Genomic DNA, 18,189 nt, shown 5'->3' with positions numbered 1-18,189 from the left:
GCAGCTGTCGGGACCCCGTGGGGCACAGCTGCTTCCCTGTCGCCCGTCAGCAAGGCCAATCTGCCGGCTGAGCCACCCGTGTTTAGATACGACGGGTAGAGGCCTGGAGAGGGGGCCGGTGGCTGCAGGCGCCCCCAGCCCTCCAGAGGGCAGGAGAAGGCCCAGGGGAGGGAGCAGGATGGACTGGGGGAAGCCAGACCCCACGGGGGACACTCAGGATTTGGAGGGACGGGGCAGGGGAGGTGCCTAACTGTGGCTGCAACGGGGGCCAGTCCACCCCCGGGGTCCTCTGCTGACCCTGAGCTCAACTCCCCACCCCCGCCCTGCGGCTCGGAGCCCCCAGCCCCAGCCGACACCCCCCCTTCCCTGCTTTCCCCCTGGTCCGGAGCACAGCCCACCCCCTCCAGGAAGGCCAGCTGCATGCGAGGGACACCCGTGGGCCGAGAGCCCTAAACAGAGGTCTCACCCCCACCCCCGCGCTCGCCGGAACTTGCCTTCCTGGGCCTCCTCCCTGGCCTCCACCTGAAGCCCCGTCCTCCCCCCATTCCCCCCCGCCCCCGGCAGGGCCCCCCCAGGCCGCAGAGCACCTCAAGGTGGGCCGTCCACTTTCCCGGGGCCCTGGCTGCTTGTAGAACCCATGTGCACGTCTTATTATATTTTCATACAATCATGCTTTTCTAAATCGTGTTCTTAGTATTTTAGACGTCTAAATTTATATGTTAATTAGTTTTTGTTATAAGTTAAGCTGCATTTTTAGTTATATAGTTATGAACATCACTATTTGTTTTATGTTTTTAATTCTAATCAGTCATATTTCTTTAAGTTTAAATTATATTTTTACATTACCATCCGGAACTTTTTCAAGCCTGGCAAGTCTGTCCCACTCGGGCGCTACATCAGGAGAGAGAGGGGACGATCTCCCCTCCCCGGGGCAGGTTGTGGGGCTGGGGGCTGTCCCCCGTGTGTGTGCCCCCTGTGAGTGCACAGAGGGGTCGTGTGTGGTTTCAAGTAAACGGTGCCAGGTAAGCTGGCTCCCGCCCCCTGGCATCCTGGACACCTCCGCAAGGCTGTGCCCTTGTCCCACGGCTGCGGAGCTTCTGTTCTTGCGGTGCTCTGGCCCCCACGCTCCTGGTGGGTGCAGGGGCCGCTCAGAGCTGGTGTTTACATCCCACCACCCAGGCCAGGCTGGTGCCCAAGCCCCAAGGAGTGGGAGGCCGCAGGGCCCGGCATCGGAGGCACACACCGTCCTCCAGGGCTAGTGGATGGTCAGGACCCGCGAGACTGACTAATCTGTTGTCAGTGATGGAAAGGGACGGTCTCGGTTATCGTCCTTCGTTCTTTCTTTAACCACGTTAAAGAAAGATAGCGCCCTTAGAGACGGTGACAGCGGAATGCCCACCTGTAGATGTTCCTTGCAGAGTAACAGTGACGACAGCTGACAGCATCCTCCCCGCTCAGGGCTGAGTGTCACACATCAGCGCGGTGCTTCCTGTAGCTGCCAGAACAGAGCACCCCACAAATGGGGGGGTGGGGGCTTACACAACAGAAATTTACTCTCTCACAGTCCAGAGCCAGAGTCTGAGACCGAGGTGTCAGCAGGGCTGGTCCTGGAGGCTTGAGGGGAGGCTCTGCTTCCGTGTCTCCAGCTTCTGGTGGCGCCATGGTCCTTGGCGCCCTGGGGCTTGTGGCCGCCTCCCTCTCAGCTCTGCCTCCGTCTCCACGTGGCTTATTCCTGCACCTCTGTGTCCTCTCGTTACGGGACACCGGCCACTGGAGGTAGGGCCCACCTTAATCCAGTCTGACCTCATCTTAACTCATTACATCCTCAAAGACCCTATTTCCAAATAAGGTCATGTTCGGAGGGCCACACCTGTGACATAGGAGGCTTGAATCCAGGTGTCTGCCGTCAGAGCCCCAGTCCTGCACAGGCCTCAGGGATCACCCTGGGGTCTCCGGCCCTTCCCACTAGGGCCCAGTCCTGTGCTTCAAGGCCACAGGGCCTTGTCACTGGAACCTAGTAGGTGCTCAATAAATTCAATGAGTTGATCTCCCCTTAGCGAGATACAGCGCGTCACCCGGAGCAGGTGACAACCGGAGGGTGTGGCTGCTGCCATTCATTTAGAATTGTGTGGGAAAAAAATGAACGACCTCAGTGCTTTCACGGGGTCTGGCTGTCACCCACAGACGGGAAGTCAGACAGTAGCGGCAGGCCCTGGGTAGGTCAGCACCCCGGTCAGCTCCGTGGAGCCTGGAGTCCCCTCACCGCCAGCCCACCTTTATAGATGTGTCACTGTCCTACTTACAAAGGGCTCTCAACACCCAGATCTCACAGCCAGGAAGTGTGGGCCAGGGTGGACGGCACCCCCAGACGGCAGCCTCCAATCAGCCACACCCCTGACCTGGGCTCAGAACCGTGGTACTCAAAGTGCTCCTTCCATGCCGGGCACCTGGGTCCCCCATTCTAGGCCTGAGGCTTTTCTAAGACACGTTTCCAGGTTTCTCCAAAACGTGTCTCAGGTGCTGACGGAGACCCAAGGGGCTCAGTTACCTGGATGCTCAGAGCGTATACTTCGGCACCCACTAACGGTCGCTTGGCCTCCTGGGGCTGGGAGCTGGACCTGCCACGTCTCTCGCTACCCCACACACTGGCGGGACCGTCCACTCTGCCCCCACCTGGCCCCTTGAGCGACCTGTGCCGCAGACTTTGCCCGTGGTCTTCCGAGACGTGGTCGGGACGCTGCTGTCGCAGCTCCCGGAGCCCCAGGCCTCCTGGAGTTCACACGCTCTTACCTGCAGTTTGAGGAGCTCGTCTACCTGTGGATGGAGCGGCAGAAGTCGGGGGGCAACTACAGCCGCCACCGGGCCCAGACGGAGAAGCACGTGATCCTGTGTGTCAGTTCCCTCAAGATCGACCTGCTCATGGACTTTCTGAATGAGTTCTACGCCCACCCCCGGCTGCAGGTGAGGCCCCGCCCCTGGCCCCACCCCCGGCTGCAGATGAGGCCCCGCCCACGGCCCCACCCCCGGCTGCAGGTGAGGCCCCGCCCACGGCCCCGCCCCACCCCAGTGCCCCCTGAGCTCGCTGGGCCTGGGTTTCCCTGCCTGTGCAGTGGAGCCCCGGTGGTCTTCCACACTGTGGGGGTGGGTCTGTGGGGTCCTGCCTTTCCCTCCTGCCAGATACACCATCACAGAGAAGGCTGGGGCTCCTGAGAGGCGACTGGTGTGGAAACACTAGGAAGGAGGGTGGGCCGGAGCCGAGCGAGCCTGCCAGCAGGGCTGACCCCTCCCACCTGCAGGACTACTACGTCGTCATCCTGTGCCCCACCGAGATGGACATCCAGGTCCGCAGGGTCCTGCAGATCCCCCTGTGGTCCCAGCGGGTCATCTACCTCCAGGGCTCCGCGCTCAAGGACCAGGACCTCATGCGGGCCAAGTGAGCGCCGGCGGGGGTGAGGGTGCGGTACCGCGGCGGCCGCACGGGCAGGCCAGGGAGGGGCCCTCAGGCGGGCAGCAGCTCCCTCTCTGTGCCTGTCACCCACCCGGGCGGGCCAGGCCCCCCGCTGACCCCGGCAGAGCCGCCTGGGCGAGCCCACCAGCCTCCTCCCACCTGCCCGGCTGTTCATCTGGGGGCCTGGGGGCAGCTGCTGCTCTGAGTCAGGTGGGAAGCCGAGGCTGTGGGCAGGTTTTCTCCTGAAGACGAGGTGACAGGGTGACTTGAGGTAAGGAGGCTGAGTTGTGAATGGAACTTTCCAGAATCTGCTGCAGCACACAGACACCCCGGAGGCTCCCCCATCACCCGTCAGGATTTTATTCCAGAGCCTGACGTAACCTTCGAGGTGAAATGTGGGTTGTGTGGAGGCCAAGGAAGCAGGAGGCCCGGCAGCCGGGCCCCCCCCCACGCCCACCTTCTGAGCCTCGGGCCCCACAGGCTCGCCCAGGAATCAAGGCCCCAGACAGGGACAAGTTGGGGTGCCAGGTGACGGGGTGGGAGCCGCCAGGCCCCCCAGCCCTGGGGCGTGGACAGTTTCTCAGCCACCCTTTGTGCAGCCAGGGGCTCTGGGGGCAGGAGGGGAGCAGAACGGGTCATCCGCAGGCCTCGGGCAGCCTGTCCCGGGAGAGGACAGGCCAGCGGGCAGGGTCCAGCCTCTCTGCCACCAAGTGGGCCCTTCATTCCGTGCCCCAGCCCCACCCCGGGTTAGCGGGGGCCCATCCTCAGCCCATCCAGGGCTTCTCAGAGCGAGCTGGGGTCTCAACAAGGCCCAGCTCTTCCCCTGACGGCCGAGACGGGAGCACCACGGATGGCCCTGGTGGTGCTCAGACCCGGTGCTTTGCAGGATGGACAACGGAGAGGCCTGCTTTATCCTCAGCAGCCGGAACGAGGTGGACCGCACCGCAGCGGTGAGTGCCCCCCACGGCCACCCACCACCTGCCCGCAGACCCGGGGGCGGGGGGCGCCTGGGGGCAGAGCCCCTCCCCCAGGCTGCTGCTGCCCGTCAGCACCGACGTGGCCTCCCTGTCTCAGGACCACCAGACCATTCTGCGCGCCTGGGCCGTGAAGGACTTTGCCCCCAACTGCCCTCTCTACGTCCAGATCCTCAAGCCTGAGAACAAGTTTCACGTCAAGTTTGCAGGTATGTTTGGCCCGGAGGGGGGCGCCTGTGTGCTCACGGGCGAGCGTGTGGGGTGCGGGACAGAGGCAGAGCCCATGCAGGTTCTGCACCTGGGCCTGGGGGCCAGGGCGGGCAGAAGCAGTGTCTGACGAGCACCTCTGTGGGCGTGCCCGAGCTGGGCGCCTGTGCCGAAGGCCTGTGCTGGACACCTGGGGGACCCATGAACAGGCCCCCCCGCCCCCAGCCCTGGAGCTCTCGGTCAAGCCCGGAGACAAGCACAGGAGAACCGAGACGATGAACCGGCTCCCAGGGGCAGGGCACTGGATGGCGCTGAGCAGGGCGGGGAGGGGTTCTGGGGGGTGCTGGGCAAGGGGGCGTGTGCCGTGGGGCAGCAAGAGCCTGTGGTGGCCCTGGCGCTCCTGCCCGCAGAGCACGTGGTGTGTGAGGAGGAATGCAAGTACGCCATGCTGGCCCTGAGCTGCATCTGCCCGGCCACGCCCACGCTCATCACGCTGCTGGTGCACACGTCCCGAGGCCAGTGAGTGCTGCCCCCAGGGCCGCGCAGCCAGCGAGACGGGGGGTGGGGGGGGGGGGTGGGGGGGGGGGTTGGGGCGGCTGCTGGGGGAGCGGGAGGCGTTGAGGAGACCTGTGATGGGAGGGGCCGAGGCCCGGGGAAACGACCACCGTGGACCCAGCTGAGGAAGCAGTCGCTGAGCGAGGGGCTGCAGCTGGGGGGCGGCCTGGGGGCTGCTGGGAATTGCAGGCGGGGCCCGCCGTGGAGCAGAGGGCCGTAGCGGGGGCAGCAGGAGAGCCCTGGGATCTAGGCACAGTGACGGGGTCCGGCGGGGCTTGGTTTGTAAGAGAAGACGCGTTTGGTGTTTGGCACCTGGGCTGGGGTCCCAGGCAGAGCCTGAGGCGAGGGGCTGCCCTGGGACAGAGGAGGGGCACCATCTTCTCTCTGGGAAAAACAGGCTGGGGTGTGGGGGGCCCCGACGGGTGGCCTCGGCTCCCTGTGGGGCCTGGGCGGCCCTGGGGGAGGGACCAAGCAGGGGAAGAGGACGTGGCCCGGGGTTCCTGGGAGGACCCACAGGCCGCAGAGGCCAGTCTTGACTCTGAAACATTTTGACACTCCTAAAAATCAGACCATTGTGTTTACAGCTTTTTAAAACTGGCCAAGGACCCATCAGGCCACCCAGGTCTAGTCTCAGCCAGACGGGGAGGGGCTGGGGTCAGGGGTCACGCTGGCTTCCACCCACACCGGCAGAAGCCACATGTGGGGGCACCATAGCCCAGCTGGGCGGGGGCGGCCGTGGGGGTGACACCCTCCCCACGCCCCAGGGAAGGCCAGGACTCACCGGAGCAGTGGCAGCGCATGTACGGACGCTGCTCGGGCAACGAGGTCTACCACATCCGCATGGGGGACAGCAAGTTCTTCCGCGAGTACGAGGGCAAGAGCTTCACCTATGCTGCCTTCCATGCGCACAAGAAGTACGTCCCCCAACCCGGTCCAGGCCGGGGGGGAGGAGTGCGGGGCGGGGTCCGGAGGCTGAAATGGGCGTGGCCCGTGCCCGCTGCGGGGTGGACCAGCGGGGCCTCAGGGTCAGAGTCACGCCCATTCAGCCGTGAGACCCGCATGGGGTCTCTCTCTCTCTCCCCCCCACCCCGAGGCTGCCCTCGGTGGGTCTTTGCGTCGAGTGGGAAGGCATCCCGACACCCGTGAGCGCAGGGCTACACCGTCAGCCCCCAAGGAGCCCAGGAGGGGCAGCTTTGGGCCCCATCGAGCCCCCGCCCTGTCCGCTCAGGTACGGCGTGTGTCTCATCGGCCTGAAGCGGGAGGAGAGTAAGAGTATCCTGCTGAACCCGGGGCCCCGGCACATCCTGGCCGCCTCCGACACCTGCTTCTACATCAACATCACCAAGGAGGAGAACTCGGCCTTCATCTTCAAGCAGGAGGAAAAGCAGAAGAAGAAGGGCTTCGCGGGGCAGGGGCTGTACGAGGGGTCGTCCCGCCTGCCCGTGCACAGCATCATCGCCTCCATGGGTGAGGCCGAGTCCAGCTCCTGGCGGGGCGGGAGGGGCGGGCGGGGGACCCACCCAGGAGACCCAGGTGCTCAGGCCCGCAGCGTAACCCTGGGCAAGTCCCGCCTCTCTGGCCTCAGTTTGCACATCTGTCCCGTGGGGGCATCCTGCCTTCCTGTGGGGACCTGTGTGGGCATCGATGTCCAAGTGCCCGCCCGGGTGAGACCGCCCTGCATCAAGGGTCACTGGGAGCCTCTGTCCACCTCCACTCCGGGAACCCCTGTCCCCGGGACAGACAGGGGAGGGACTTCCAGCCAAGTTCAGCCGCTCTGTTCCAGGGACAGTGGCCATGGACCTCCAGAACACGGAGTGCCAGCCAGCACAGAGCGGCGGAGGCAGTGGGGGCAGCAAGCTGGCACTCCCCACGGAGAACGGCTCGGGCAGCCGGCGGCCCAGCATCGCGCCCGTGCTGGAGGTGGCCGACAGCTCGACCCTGCTGCCCTGTGACCTGCTGAGTGACCAGTCGGAGGACGAGATGACGCCGTCGGACGAGGAGGGGCTGTCTGTGGTGGAGTGAGTGCCGCCGGGGCTGGAGGGGGAACAGAAGGCTTCCACGGGAGAGGGGAGGGGCAGCGTGTGAGTACCCGGCGCCCAGGAAGAGGTGGGCCAGCGGTGCCGGTTCTGGGTCTGCCCCACGCTCTGAACAAGGCTTCCAGACGGCTTCCCCGGAGGCCTTGTTGGGCAAGTGGAATCTTCTGGGGACCCAGCTCGTGGACAGGAAGGCCAGGCAGTGCCCGCCCTCACCCCTCGTCCTCCCCTATCACAACCTGGGCGGCCAGGCCTCAGTGCCACGGCCCGCTTGGCAGGGTGGCTGCCCTCTGAGCGTGGTCTGCAGAGGTCACAGACAGGGGAGCCCAGGGTGAGATGCCGTCCGGGCGTGGAAGCCACTGGCCCATCCTGAGCCGTCATGCTGCCCTGGGTTTGGGCCCAGGTCTTCCTCCGAGATTATGAGACAGAAGAGACCCCATTGTGTCCCCAGGTCTTGGCCACTTGGCCTCGTCCGGGACAGACAGGCGGCGCCTGACCCCAGGGCCACGGCCAGCTGCCGGCCTGCACGGCCAATGCTTCCCAGCCGGGCTGTCACCGCAGCCACTCTCTGCTCCGGCCTTTGCCCCGTGGTGGAGTAAACGGGCTTTAAACACAGGCTGCCGGGGACCGGCTCTGAGATTGGGGGGCCTGGCAGGGCCCCTGCACACCTGGGGCAGGTGGCGGGCTGGCCTCGGACGCCACGTCCCTTAAGCCAACCGGAGGTGGAGCGGGAGGCCAGCCCCTCTTCAAGCGGCCTGGGGGGACAACCACGGCAGGGTAACCACCGCGTGTGTGTGCGCGGGGCGCCGTGGGGACGGCGGGGGGAGTACAGCCTGTGGGGCGACCAGCCTGGCCCAGGGGAGCCAGTGGAGCGGGGACACGGGCCAGCGTCTGCCCCGGCGTTGGGGTGCTGGGGGCACCAGGGGGTGAGGGGCCGTCAGAGCCCCTTAAGGTTCTTTCGTGGCCTGTGTGAGCTCGTGTGTGTGTGCGCGTGTACGTGCGTGCGTTGCATGCAATCTTACCTGGCCCAGTCAGGTCTGCAGGGGTCTGGCACCCCACCCCCATGTGGCAGCCTAGGGCCCGAGGGCCAGGCTGAGGCTCCTCTCTCTCCCCCCAGGTACGTGAAGGGCTACCCCCCCAACTCGCCCTACATTGGCAGCTCCCCTACCCTGTGCCACCTCCTGCCCGTGAAAGCCCCCTTCTGCTGCCTGCGGCTGGACAAGGTAGGTCACGGCAAAGTTGGGGAAGTGGCAAGGACGCGCCGAGGTCGTCCTGGACCCTGTCTGCCCTCCCCGACGTCTCTGTCTGTTGTAGAGGCGTGTTCTCTCCCTCCTGTATCCACGTGCGCTTGCTGAAGCGAGGGTGCCCCTCTCGTAACTCACCACAACCGGCCTGGCCTGCAGCCCACACCCCACTGGCCCTGGTTGTCCCAGGAGCCCTCGCTGCCCTTCCCGGCCAGAGCCACAGCTTGTCCCCCTCCATCTGGACGCTCCCTGCCCCTTCCCCTCCCCAGGGTCTCTGGGCCTCCGTGTTTTGGGTTTGGTGAGCATCCCTGGCGGGGGGCGGGGCAGGGCGGGGTGGGGGCTGGACCCCCCAGAGGTGCCGCGTCCTCCTGGAGGCCTCCCCGTGATGCTGCCTTAGAGCACGGGGTGCGGGTGCCTCGCGCGCCCAGTCTCTGCTGGAGGAGCTACTGTTCTGCCTTTGCAGTTAGGACGTCATTTGTGGGGAGACACGTGGGGACCAGGTACGTAAGCCGGCCTTGACTGAGCTCCCCCGACGCACTTCCGCCACAGCCGATGGTTCGCTGATTCCACTTCCTTCTGTGTTTATGTCAGCTTTTCACTGGGAGAAAGTGTTTCCCCTTTCTTAGCCATTTGTGTACATCAGTGTGGCCTCACTTTTTCACTCAGAGGGTAAACAGTTGGTCATTACTGCTACATCGGCATTCCATATGGATCACGCTGGTTTTGACACATGGACTTCTGCTGGTCAGGCTGGCCTCCCGGTCCTCCCAACATGTCCCCTCATCTTTGAACACGTCCATGCCTTTGAACCCACGGTGCCCCCACCCCCACCCCCCGCAGCTTGTTTTTGCCTCGCTCCAGTCCTGGAACCAACTGCTCCTCCAAGAAACCTGATTCCTTTTAGTGGAAACCACGTTTAGAAATAAGGTCTGGGCACTTGGTGTGCTCACTGCTGCTTTGTATCTGAGTCTCTCCACGCAGAGAGCTAGAAAGTGTGTGTACACACGAGCACACACGACCAAACGTGTACACACGTGCACGCATGACCAAATGTGTACACGCATGCACACACGACAGAACGTGTTCACACACGACCAAATTTGTGCACACACAGCTCATCTGTCCGTACCTGCACCTGCTAAGACCATGTGCTCGCAGATACCTCCCTTCCCTCCCGGACGTGACCTCTCCCACGGTGGCCCCAGCGCACACTCTGCTCTGTGTGGCGGGCTGGTGGCCTGCAGCCCCGTGAGACCAGGTGGCTGGCGACCGGGTGCCATTTGGCCGAGGACCCCAGCACGGCACCCTGGCTCCCTCCCCGGCGGTTGATCGCGGCGTCTCCCCCGCAGGGCTGCAAGCACAACAGCTACGAGGATGCCAAGGCCTACGGCTTCAAGAACAGGCTGATCATCGTGTCGGCGGAGACGGCGGGCAACGGGCTGTACAACTTCATCGTGCCGCTCCGCGCCTACTACCGGCCCCGCAGAGAGCTCAACCCCATCGTGCTGCTGCTGGACAACAGGTGAGGGGCACAGGCGCCCCAGACTTTCGGGAGGCAGGGGGGGCAGCCCCGGCCCTCGGCACTGCTGCGTCGTCCTCCCGCAGGGCTTCTCCCGGCCCTACTGGGTCCCCACGACCATGAGCCCCCAGGGGCCAACCTCCAGCACTGCTACCCCCAGAGGCCGGGGTCCAGCCTCGGCTGTCCTGGACCCTGGGGCCTCGGTTTCCCCGCGGGTACGGTAAAGAGCAGCCCCATTGGCCGCTAAAGGCCCCCCTGGTCCCACACGCTGCGGTCCCAGGGCCCCTGCTCGCCCAGGTCAGGGCTGGGCTGGCCGTGGGGGCTGGCGGCAGGGCAGGGTGGGCGCCTCCAGGACCTGCTGTGTCCACAGGCCTGACCACCACTTCCTGGAGGCCATCTGCTGCTTCCCCATGGTCTACTACATGGAGGGCTCCGTGGACAAGTAAGAGCCGCTCCGCAGGAGGGCCCCGCCCTCTCCCCTCCTCCCCGCGCGGCCAGGGCGGAGTGGGAGGGAGCAGGACACACCCCAGCCCGTCTCCCCGCAGCCTGGACAGCCTGCTGCAGTGCGGCATCATCTACGCCGACAACCTGGTGGTGGTGGACAAGGAGAGCACCATGAGCGCCAAGGAGGACTACATGGCCGACGCAAAGACCATCGTCAACGTGCAGACCATGTTCCGGTGCGGCGCGCGGCCCGCCCTGAGCCCCGCCCACGTCTGCGACCAGCCCCGCCCTGAGCCCCGCCCACGTCCGCACCGGGACCCGCCCTGAGCCCCCGCCCACGTCCGCGACCAGCCCCGCCCTGAGCCCCCGCCCACGTCCGTGACCGGGACCCGCCCCCCGCCCAGGCTCTTTCCCAGCCTCAGCATCACCACGGAGCTCACCCACCCGTCCAACATGCGGTTCATGCAGTTCCGCGCCAAGGACAGCTACTCTCTGGCTCTTTCCAGGCTGGAGAAGGTGAGCAGCCCCGCCCGACCTGCCGAGCTGAGGGCTTCAGGCCCTGCGCCACAACCTGGAGTGGGGGGGCGACTGGGGCCATGGGAGGAGGCCTGGGTGCCTGCCCTCCTCCGGCCAGGGGGCTCAGAGACCTGGGCTCAGCCCCAGCGCGAGGCTCTCGAGTGTGCAGCCCGGAGCCCTCAGGGTCATCGGCCAGGAGCGGACATTGTCCCCCTAACGTCGGGCCTGGCCCGGCCTCGTGTGAGGCAGAGGTTGCCCGTCACGCCAGGAATTACTAGCCCAGGTGATACCGGCCCCGACACCATGCCCAAACCTGAATCGTGTCCATTCTGTCAACTGCCCAGCAGGGACGTGCTCGTCCCGGTACAGTCAGGGTGGGGGATAAGGGGGCACAACTTGCCTCAGGTCACACAGCAGTGCGGTGGGACAGCTGAAGTCAGCTCCAGGAAGGGCATCAGCTGGGCCCAGGTGTGGAGCCCAGGGACACGGGTGGCGCGGGCCTGGTGGTGCTGCCCTGGCACGTTTGTGGGCCCCAGGCCGCTGCCCGGATCAGGGCAGCACTACCTTCCACCAAGGGGCAGGGCCGTGCTCAGGCTGCCTTGGGTGAAACCAGGAAGCAGGTGGGCTGCCACGGAGGAGACCCTGGCCGCTGCGGTTGGGAGCAGTGACCATTCCCTGGGAGCCTGGGCTGAGGTCCTCGTCAGGGGACGGCTTGCACTTGCGTGGCTGACCCTGTGCCACACCGGGGAGGACCCCCGAATGGCCGCTCCCCCAGGCCAGGCCTGGCCACCGACAGCAGACAGAGGGACAGCATGGGAGCTCTGAACCCGGACAGACAACAGAAGTGAGTTCCCGTGGTGGCCCTGGAGCTCCTTGGATGGCACCTGGGGGCCTCAGTCAGCGGCCCGGGAGCTCGGGCCATCCTGCTCTTGGAGGAGGCTTGGCCTGCACCCCACACGATGGCCCAGTGGACGCCCCTAAAGGCCCCCTTGCAGTGCCCCGTGAGCTAAGCCTGCCTCCACTCAAGGCTGAGCCGTGGGCTTTGGAAGTCGGCCTCAGCAGCCCCAGCTAGACTGTATCCAGGCGCTCGGGCCAGTCTGATCCAAGCACGGGCAGGGGTGACCAGCACAGAACTGGGGTCAAGGCTGATACCCTGGTGCTGGCCCTCACTTGCCGCCTTCCCTCGAGCAAACCCAGTTCCCCACAGGCCTTGCACCCGGACCTGTTCCGGAGGTGGGCGTGAAGTAGGTCCGTCAGCAAACACGCGGCAAACGTCCTCCCACTCCCCTTTCCTTGCACGGCAGACATCTCAAATCCACCTCCCACCCCCTCTCTCTGTGGCAGGCATCACCACTTGATAGCACCTTCCTCTGCTGCATTGTCTCCAGGGGCAGGGGCGGGCGGCCCACTCCCCACCCAGTGGGTGCACGCTGGGGAGCCCAGTCCTGTCGTTTGTGATCTGGAGAAAAGTCAGGAAGTGAGCACGTGTGACCGTGGGCGGCTGCAGCCTTGGGCGCTTGCCGGCTGAGGTCCACGTGGGGCGGGGCCGAGGATGGGGCGGGCGGGCGGGCAGAGCCACGTGATGCCACCCAGTCTCTGGAGACGGAGCTGGCGCGCCCACCCCGCGCAGAGAGGATTCCGCGGAGGATGGGGAGGGAAGATGGGATCGCGCTGTACATACAACTGCATGAGACAAGTCCTGTTTAATGAGTAGAAACTGAAGGGACACTGGAAATACTTCCGGCGTTCAGATCAACGTGCTTCCAAGAGGTCGCGCTGGCACTGGGGGGTGATTCAGGCGTAGAGGGTGGCGTCCGTGTCTCCCTGGAGGTTGTTCTCAGGAAGATCTCCCAGAGTCGGGGCTCCCCACCGCATCCCAGGACGCAGGCTCCCAGTGGCGTCATCGTTCTAACAGTCTCAGCGCCTGTGACAGCGACCTCGGCCAGGAGCCCGTTCAGACTGGCCCCTCTTCGGCAGGGCCCCGGATGCCCGTCCAGTCCTGCTCCTGCTTCCCTCTGGCCGCGTGGTTCTCAGGAGGGCTCGTCCCCGTGTGTTCCCACGTTTCGCTGTCGCGTGCGACCTCGGAGCTGGGGCTAAAGCCTCTGGACCCTCCGCGGCCGCTACAGAGTGGACAGCGTGAAACCAGGGCCCTCGTTCAGAACGCAGGAAAGTCCTGTGAAGCCACTGAAACGTCAGGCCTCTTCCTTCCTCCTCGGTCTCCCGACCCGTCCTGGTTCTCTTCTTCTCAAACCATTCATTTTTCTGAGTGAAGGGAAACTGACAATTTTAACGATTTCGGGAATCTCTCCGTTTGTCCTCATAACGTGCGACCTGGGCTCTGAATGACACCGTGGGACGCAGCCTGGAGTCACCACGCCACGCGGCTCTGGATCTGCGGCTCTCATGTGATAGCGCACTGTTTCCCTCCTGGATGCCCGCGTGCCGTCCAGCACGCCCTTGGGCTCCCTGCTGGTGGGGAGGGACAGAGGCGAGGCCTCCTTCCCCGGGCGTCTGTCTGCCCCGCCGTCCAACCTTACAGCAAGGAGGCTGCCGAGGCCAAGTGCAGCCTCAGCGAGAGGGGCCACGAGAGGGCTCTTGGTGGGCTATGCGGCCCACCTTCTGTCTGTCTGAAGCGTGTTCTGGTCCAGCAGGAAGGACAGTCTCCCGGGCTCAGAGCCACCTCTCAGCCATAGGCCGACCTGGTGCGGCGGGGACAATGCCCCCAAAAGCCCCTGCCCTAGCCCCGGAACCAGCACGGGGTGGAGAAGACGATTCCATGAAGAATCCTGAGATGGAGGGGGCCCTGGTTCACCCAGGGCCCACACGCCATCACCAGGGGTCTTGCAAGAGGGAGGCCCATGGAGGTGGAGGAAGGGCCAGAGGTCAGGGACGTGGTCAGCCTCTGGAAACGACGAGAGGGAGAGGAAAGGGTGGTCCTCTGGGGCCGCCGGCTGGAGCACGGCACCGTGACACCTGATTCCAGCCCCTGAAGTCTGTTCAGACTTGGAACGTCCAAAACCGACAGAGTAAACGCGTGTGGTTTTGAGCTTTGGGGTTTGTGGTCGTCCGTTCCGCGGCCACGGGAGCCGCACACAGTGGGTCTAAGGGACCCGCGTGGAGCCTCGCGACGCCATGCACGCAGCACAGGCAGACACGTCTCTGCTCACGCGCGTGCCCTGCCGTCCTGTCAGTTTCGCTCATGGACTCGTGCTCCGGGGTGAAATTACCGTAAGGGTTAGGGTTCCGCGATGGCAACGGCAGGGCGTTAAACCAAGTCCAGGCTCCCGTTTCTTCCCAGCAGAGCCCCGAACCCTTACCCCCGCCTCTGGCCCCCCGTGTGTCTGGGGGGACGCGTAGCTGGGTGCTCGGCCTGTGGTCAGCCGTCTGCTGTGTGTGTTCACACGCTCGCCCTGCACACGCGCACACACCCCGTGCACGCGGAGGTCCCTGGGCTGCCTGCCCTGCGCGGCCGCGGCCGTGGCCACGGGCACCAGCCAGCCTGAGCCCCTCGTCCTACAGAGGGAGCGGGAGAACGGCTCCAACCTGGCCTTCATGTTCCGCCTGCCCTTCGCCGCCGGCCGCGTCTTCAGCATCAGCATGTTGGACACGCTGCTGTATCAGGTCAGCAGGGGCGGGGGGCCGGCGCCCGGCATCCGGTTCCAGTCCTGAGCCACGTGCCCCTCGCTGAGCACCCACCCCTGGGTCCCCAGGAGGCCGGCCAGGACTGGGAGGCTCGGGGCCCCATCCCCGCCGGGGAGCAGCAGGGGTTCACCGGAGTGTCCCCCGTCCTTTCCTCCCAGGAGAGCGCTACCCTGGGGTTGGCTCCCGGCAGCCTCTGGGTTTCTGATCCCTTTTGCCCTAGTGCACTCGGCCTAGTGAGCGACCACGGCCAGGAAAGGCCGCCCAGCTCTGTCTGCTGGGCGCACCACACGGGAGGCTGTGGGCGCCCGGCGCGCGTGTCCAGGGGATGTGGAGGCAGATCTGCCCGCACTGCCCGGCCTCACTGCGGTCTCTCCTCTCCAGTCCTTCGTGAAGGACTACATGATCCCCATCACCAGGCTGCTCCTGGGGCTGGACACCACGCCGGGCTCCGGCTACCTCTGTGCCGTAAGTGCCTGGGCCAGGCGGGCAGGGCGGGCGGGCCCTGCTGGGGAGGGTCCTCCTGCCCGAGGCCGGCCCAGCCCAGGCTCCTGCGTTCCAGATGAAGGTCACAGAGGACGACCTGTGGATCCGCACCTACGGCCGCCTCTTCCAGAAGCTGTGCTCGTCCAGCGCCGAGATCCCCATCGGCATCTACAGGACCGAGAGCCACGTCTTCTCCTCCTCGGAGGTGCGGGGACGGGGAGGAGAAGGGCTCCCCGAGGCGGCCCCGTTGCTCTGTGACTCGGACCGCCCCTTTTCCAGGTTGGGGATCTGGGCCTTTGCTGTCAGGCCCTTTTTGGGTCAGGCCCACATACCTCCATACGTGGACATCCCCTGGGTGGGTGTGACCACCCCCATGGGGGAGGGGCGGCTCGAGAGCACTGTGGGGCCCCTGTGCCGCCCGCTGGAACTGCAGAGGGTGGCCTGCCCACGGGTCCTGAGTCCACGAGGGCTCAGGCAGCCTTGGGGGTCAGGGCAGGAGCCCCACAGGTACCCAGGCTGCCCTGGTTTCCTTTGCAGCCTCACAACCTCAGGGCCCAGGTGAGTGGTCCCTTCAGGCCCACAGGGGTTCACTTAACATGCACGAGTCCCGCCTGGCAGGGGCGCAGGGCCCTGGGCTCTGGGTGACGGGTCAGGGAGCGAGGCCCCAGGATGCGCCAGCCAAGGTGCAGCTCAGAGAGGGCTCCTGGCATCACCCCAGCCCCCATACAGATGGGCAAACTGAGGCCCAGGACGGGAAGCCCAGGGTCCCCCAGCCCCCATGACATCTGCCTTTCGTGCCACGGCTCCCATCCTGGCAGGTACCCCCTCCTCCCCGCTGTCCATCCCGATCTCCACACCCCAGAGCCCCACACCCCGACTGAGCCACGCAAGGCCCTGGAACTTCCCAGCCTACCACGTGCCCCACCCCCGCTCTCTCCTGCCCCCCAAGATGAGGAAACTGAGTCGCACAGAGGAGGTGCCCCCCCCCCAGCCCCATGGCAAAGCCGGGACACGCAGGGCCCAGAGAGGTTGAGGGAGGTGCCCCTCTCACCAGCAAATCAGAGACAGACCTAGAGCCAGCAGCTGGGACGGCTGAGTGGTTTGGGGCTGTGGCCCGGCACCCTCTGCCCAGCTGCAGAGGAAGGCACTGGCGTCCCTGGGCTGAGCTGCCCCCAGGGACTGTGACTGTCCTCCTCCCTGTCACCCCAGCTGCTCCGTGGGTCACCCCATCCTCTGCCCGGCACCCCTCCCAACCTGTCCCAGCCCCTCCCCCGTCCCCTATCTCCCTCCCCGTGCCCGGATCCCCCTCCTCTCCTGGGCCCTCACCCCTCCTCCCCGGCCAGTCCCAGGTCTCGGTGAGCGTGGAGCACCACGAGGAAACCCGGGAGGCGCAGGGGCCCTGGGGCTCACGGGCAGGCACGGGTGGCGGCGGGCACACGGTGGGCGGCGGCTCGGCGGAGCGCCCTCTCCTGCGGCGCAAGAGCCTGCCGTGGGCACGGAGGCTGAGCCGCAAGGGCACCCGGCACACGGGGAAGGCGGCGGCCGAGGAGATCAGCCAGCAGCGGCTCCGCCTGCACCAGCGGTCCGAGCGGCAGGAGCTCTCCGAGCTGGTCAAGAACCGCATGAAGCATCTGGGGCTGCCCACCACTGGCTACGGTAAGGCCGCAGGGCCATCTCCCGTCTGCCCTCCCGGCCCGCGCTCTGCCCGCCGGGGCACCGGCCCCGCGGCCCGTCAGAGCTCCCCGCGTGGAGCTTCCGCGTAAGGAAGGGCTCACCCCTCCACTCTGGGGCCTCAGTTTCCCCATCTGTAAAATAAAGGCCCAGGCCGGCGGAGCCCAGCAGGCAGCTCTCCTGCAGGAGGCAGCTGTGGGTGGGGAGGGCTGGGTCGGGGTCCCGAAAGCCAAGGGCACAGGCCTCGGTCGGGGACAGACCAGTCACCTGCAGCTGGTCCTGCTGGGGTCAGAAACACAGGGGCCCGCTGTGTACTGTGAGAACAAGAACAGGGTGTGGCAGGGAAACCCCGGAGCCCCCGGCCACTCCTCCCTTTGCCCTCCCAGCAGCTGGAGCTCGGGGTTACGGGGGCAGATCTGGGGGCCGCCGGTCGAACGGCCGAGCACCAAAACACTCTTCCCGGGCCACGGGGGCCCCACCGTTGCTCCTAGCGCACGGCCACCCCCTCCCTGCGACTTCAGGGCGACACCACCAGGGCGGTTGTCATCGGCAGATTTTCTCCATAGCTTGTTTTGGGGAGAAGTTTGTGACGTGACCATGAACAGGCCTGGGGTGCCCTGGCTGGGCCAGAGGAGAGAAGCCCGTCCCCTCCCCTCACTCCAGAGTTGCTGCCTCCGTTGATGGGGCCGAAAGGGGCCCAAGCCCCTCACCGCCGCCCGGCCTGGTGAAGGCTCTGGACTCCGCTGGGTGCCGTCTCGGGGACTCTGCCCACTTCCCAGGCCTGGCTCTGTCCCCAGGCGCCCACCTCCTGGCTCAGGGGCCCCTAAGTCCCCTCCAAGTGGGATGAGGCAGCTCGGGTTTCACCCAGGAGCTGCCCAAGGGTCTGGCCGTCTGCGGGGCCCGAGGTGGACGGCCGCCCGTGAGAGCTGCCCAGCCCCTCCCGGCCACACCCCGGCCTCACGATGTGCCTCTGTCCCCTCTCAGTGTCCCTTCCCCGGGAGGGTGCTGTCACCCCCCTTCCGGGTGGCGCACTGACTGCCGAGGCTCCGAGTGGGGTGTCCCGTGTCCACGGGCTCGCGTCGCGCACTGGCAGAGACTCCAGCTCCGCTGAGCCCCAGGGCGGGCGCCCCTGGGTGGGCACTCGGTGCTCCCCTGGGCCTCCTCGCACCCCCCCCCCACCAGAGCCTGGCAGATGAGGGGCCGACTTCTGTTCAGGGACAGACGGGCCTCCCGCCTTGCAGCCGCCCCCTGCCCCCCTCCCCGCTGCGCTGCCGCCGCCTCTGCGCTATTTGCTCACCTGTCTCTCTCTCTGTTTCTGTCTGTCCCTCTTCCTGTGTGTTCCGTAGAGGATGTAGCAAATTTAACAGCCAGTGATGTCATGAATCGGGTAAACCTGGGATATTTGCAAGGTAATTCTGCTCCGGTGGCTGGAGCCTGGCAGAGGGGCAGGCCA

At 65.9% G+C, this 18,189-nt stretch overlaps 1 protein-coding gene across 13 annotated transcripts in view; it reads left to right on the top strand.

The window, feature by feature from the left end:
• KCNT1 (potassium sodium-activated channel subfamily T member 1) overlaps positions 1-18,189 on the top strand; it is a 70,208-nt gene that overhangs the window by 47,716 nt on the left and 4,303 nt on the right. For 4 of the 13 annotated variants that reach the window (XM_067742694.1, XM_067742699.1, XM_067742693.1 and 1 more), the window contains 19 exons: positions 2,797-2,961; positions 3,297-3,433; positions 4,335-4,398; positions 4,523-4,631; positions 5,040-5,148; positions 5,949-6,098; positions 6,413-6,651; positions 6,968-7,202; positions 8,335-8,440; positions 9,811-9,983; positions 10,351-10,422; positions 10,526-10,660; positions 10,829-10,940; positions 14,460-14,561; positions 14,964-15,047; positions 15,142-15,270; positions 15,603-15,623; positions 16,409-16,721; positions 18,083-18,145. In XM_067742694.1, coding sequence (XP_067598795.1) covers positions 2,797-2,961; positions 3,297-3,433; positions 4,335-4,398; positions 4,523-4,631; positions 5,040-5,148; positions 5,949-6,098; positions 6,413-6,651; positions 6,968-7,202; positions 8,335-8,440; positions 9,811-9,983; positions 10,351-10,422; positions 10,526-10,660; positions 10,829-10,940; positions 14,460-14,561; positions 14,964-15,047; positions 15,142-15,270; positions 15,603-15,623; positions 16,409-16,721; positions 18,083-18,145 — 2,518 coding nt within the window. Of the gene's footprint in view, positions 1-2,796; positions 2,962-3,296; positions 3,434-4,334; positions 4,399-4,522; positions 4,632-5,039; positions 5,149-5,948; positions 6,099-6,412; positions 6,652-6,967; positions 7,203-8,334; positions 8,441-9,810; positions 9,984-10,350; positions 10,423-10,525; positions 10,661-10,828; positions 10,941-14,459; positions 14,562-14,963; positions 15,048-15,141; positions 15,624-16,014; positions 16,238-16,408; positions 16,722-18,082; positions 18,146-18,189 lie in introns of those variants that run through there. The other 9 variants (XM_067742695.1, XM_067742704.1, XM_067742696.1 and 6 more) reach the window with 7 other exon arrangements.

The sequence above is a fragment of the Pseudorca crassidens genome, chromosome 7 (genome assembly GCF_039906515.1).
Source record: "Pseudorca crassidens isolate mPseCra1 chromosome 7, mPseCra1.hap1, whole genome shotgun sequence".
NCBI lineage: Eukaryota > Metazoa > Chordata > Mammalia > Artiodactyla > Delphinidae > Pseudorca > Pseudorca crassidens.
Note: the sequence above shows the minus strand (reverse complement) of the source record. Positions and strands in the feature narration are given on the sequence as shown.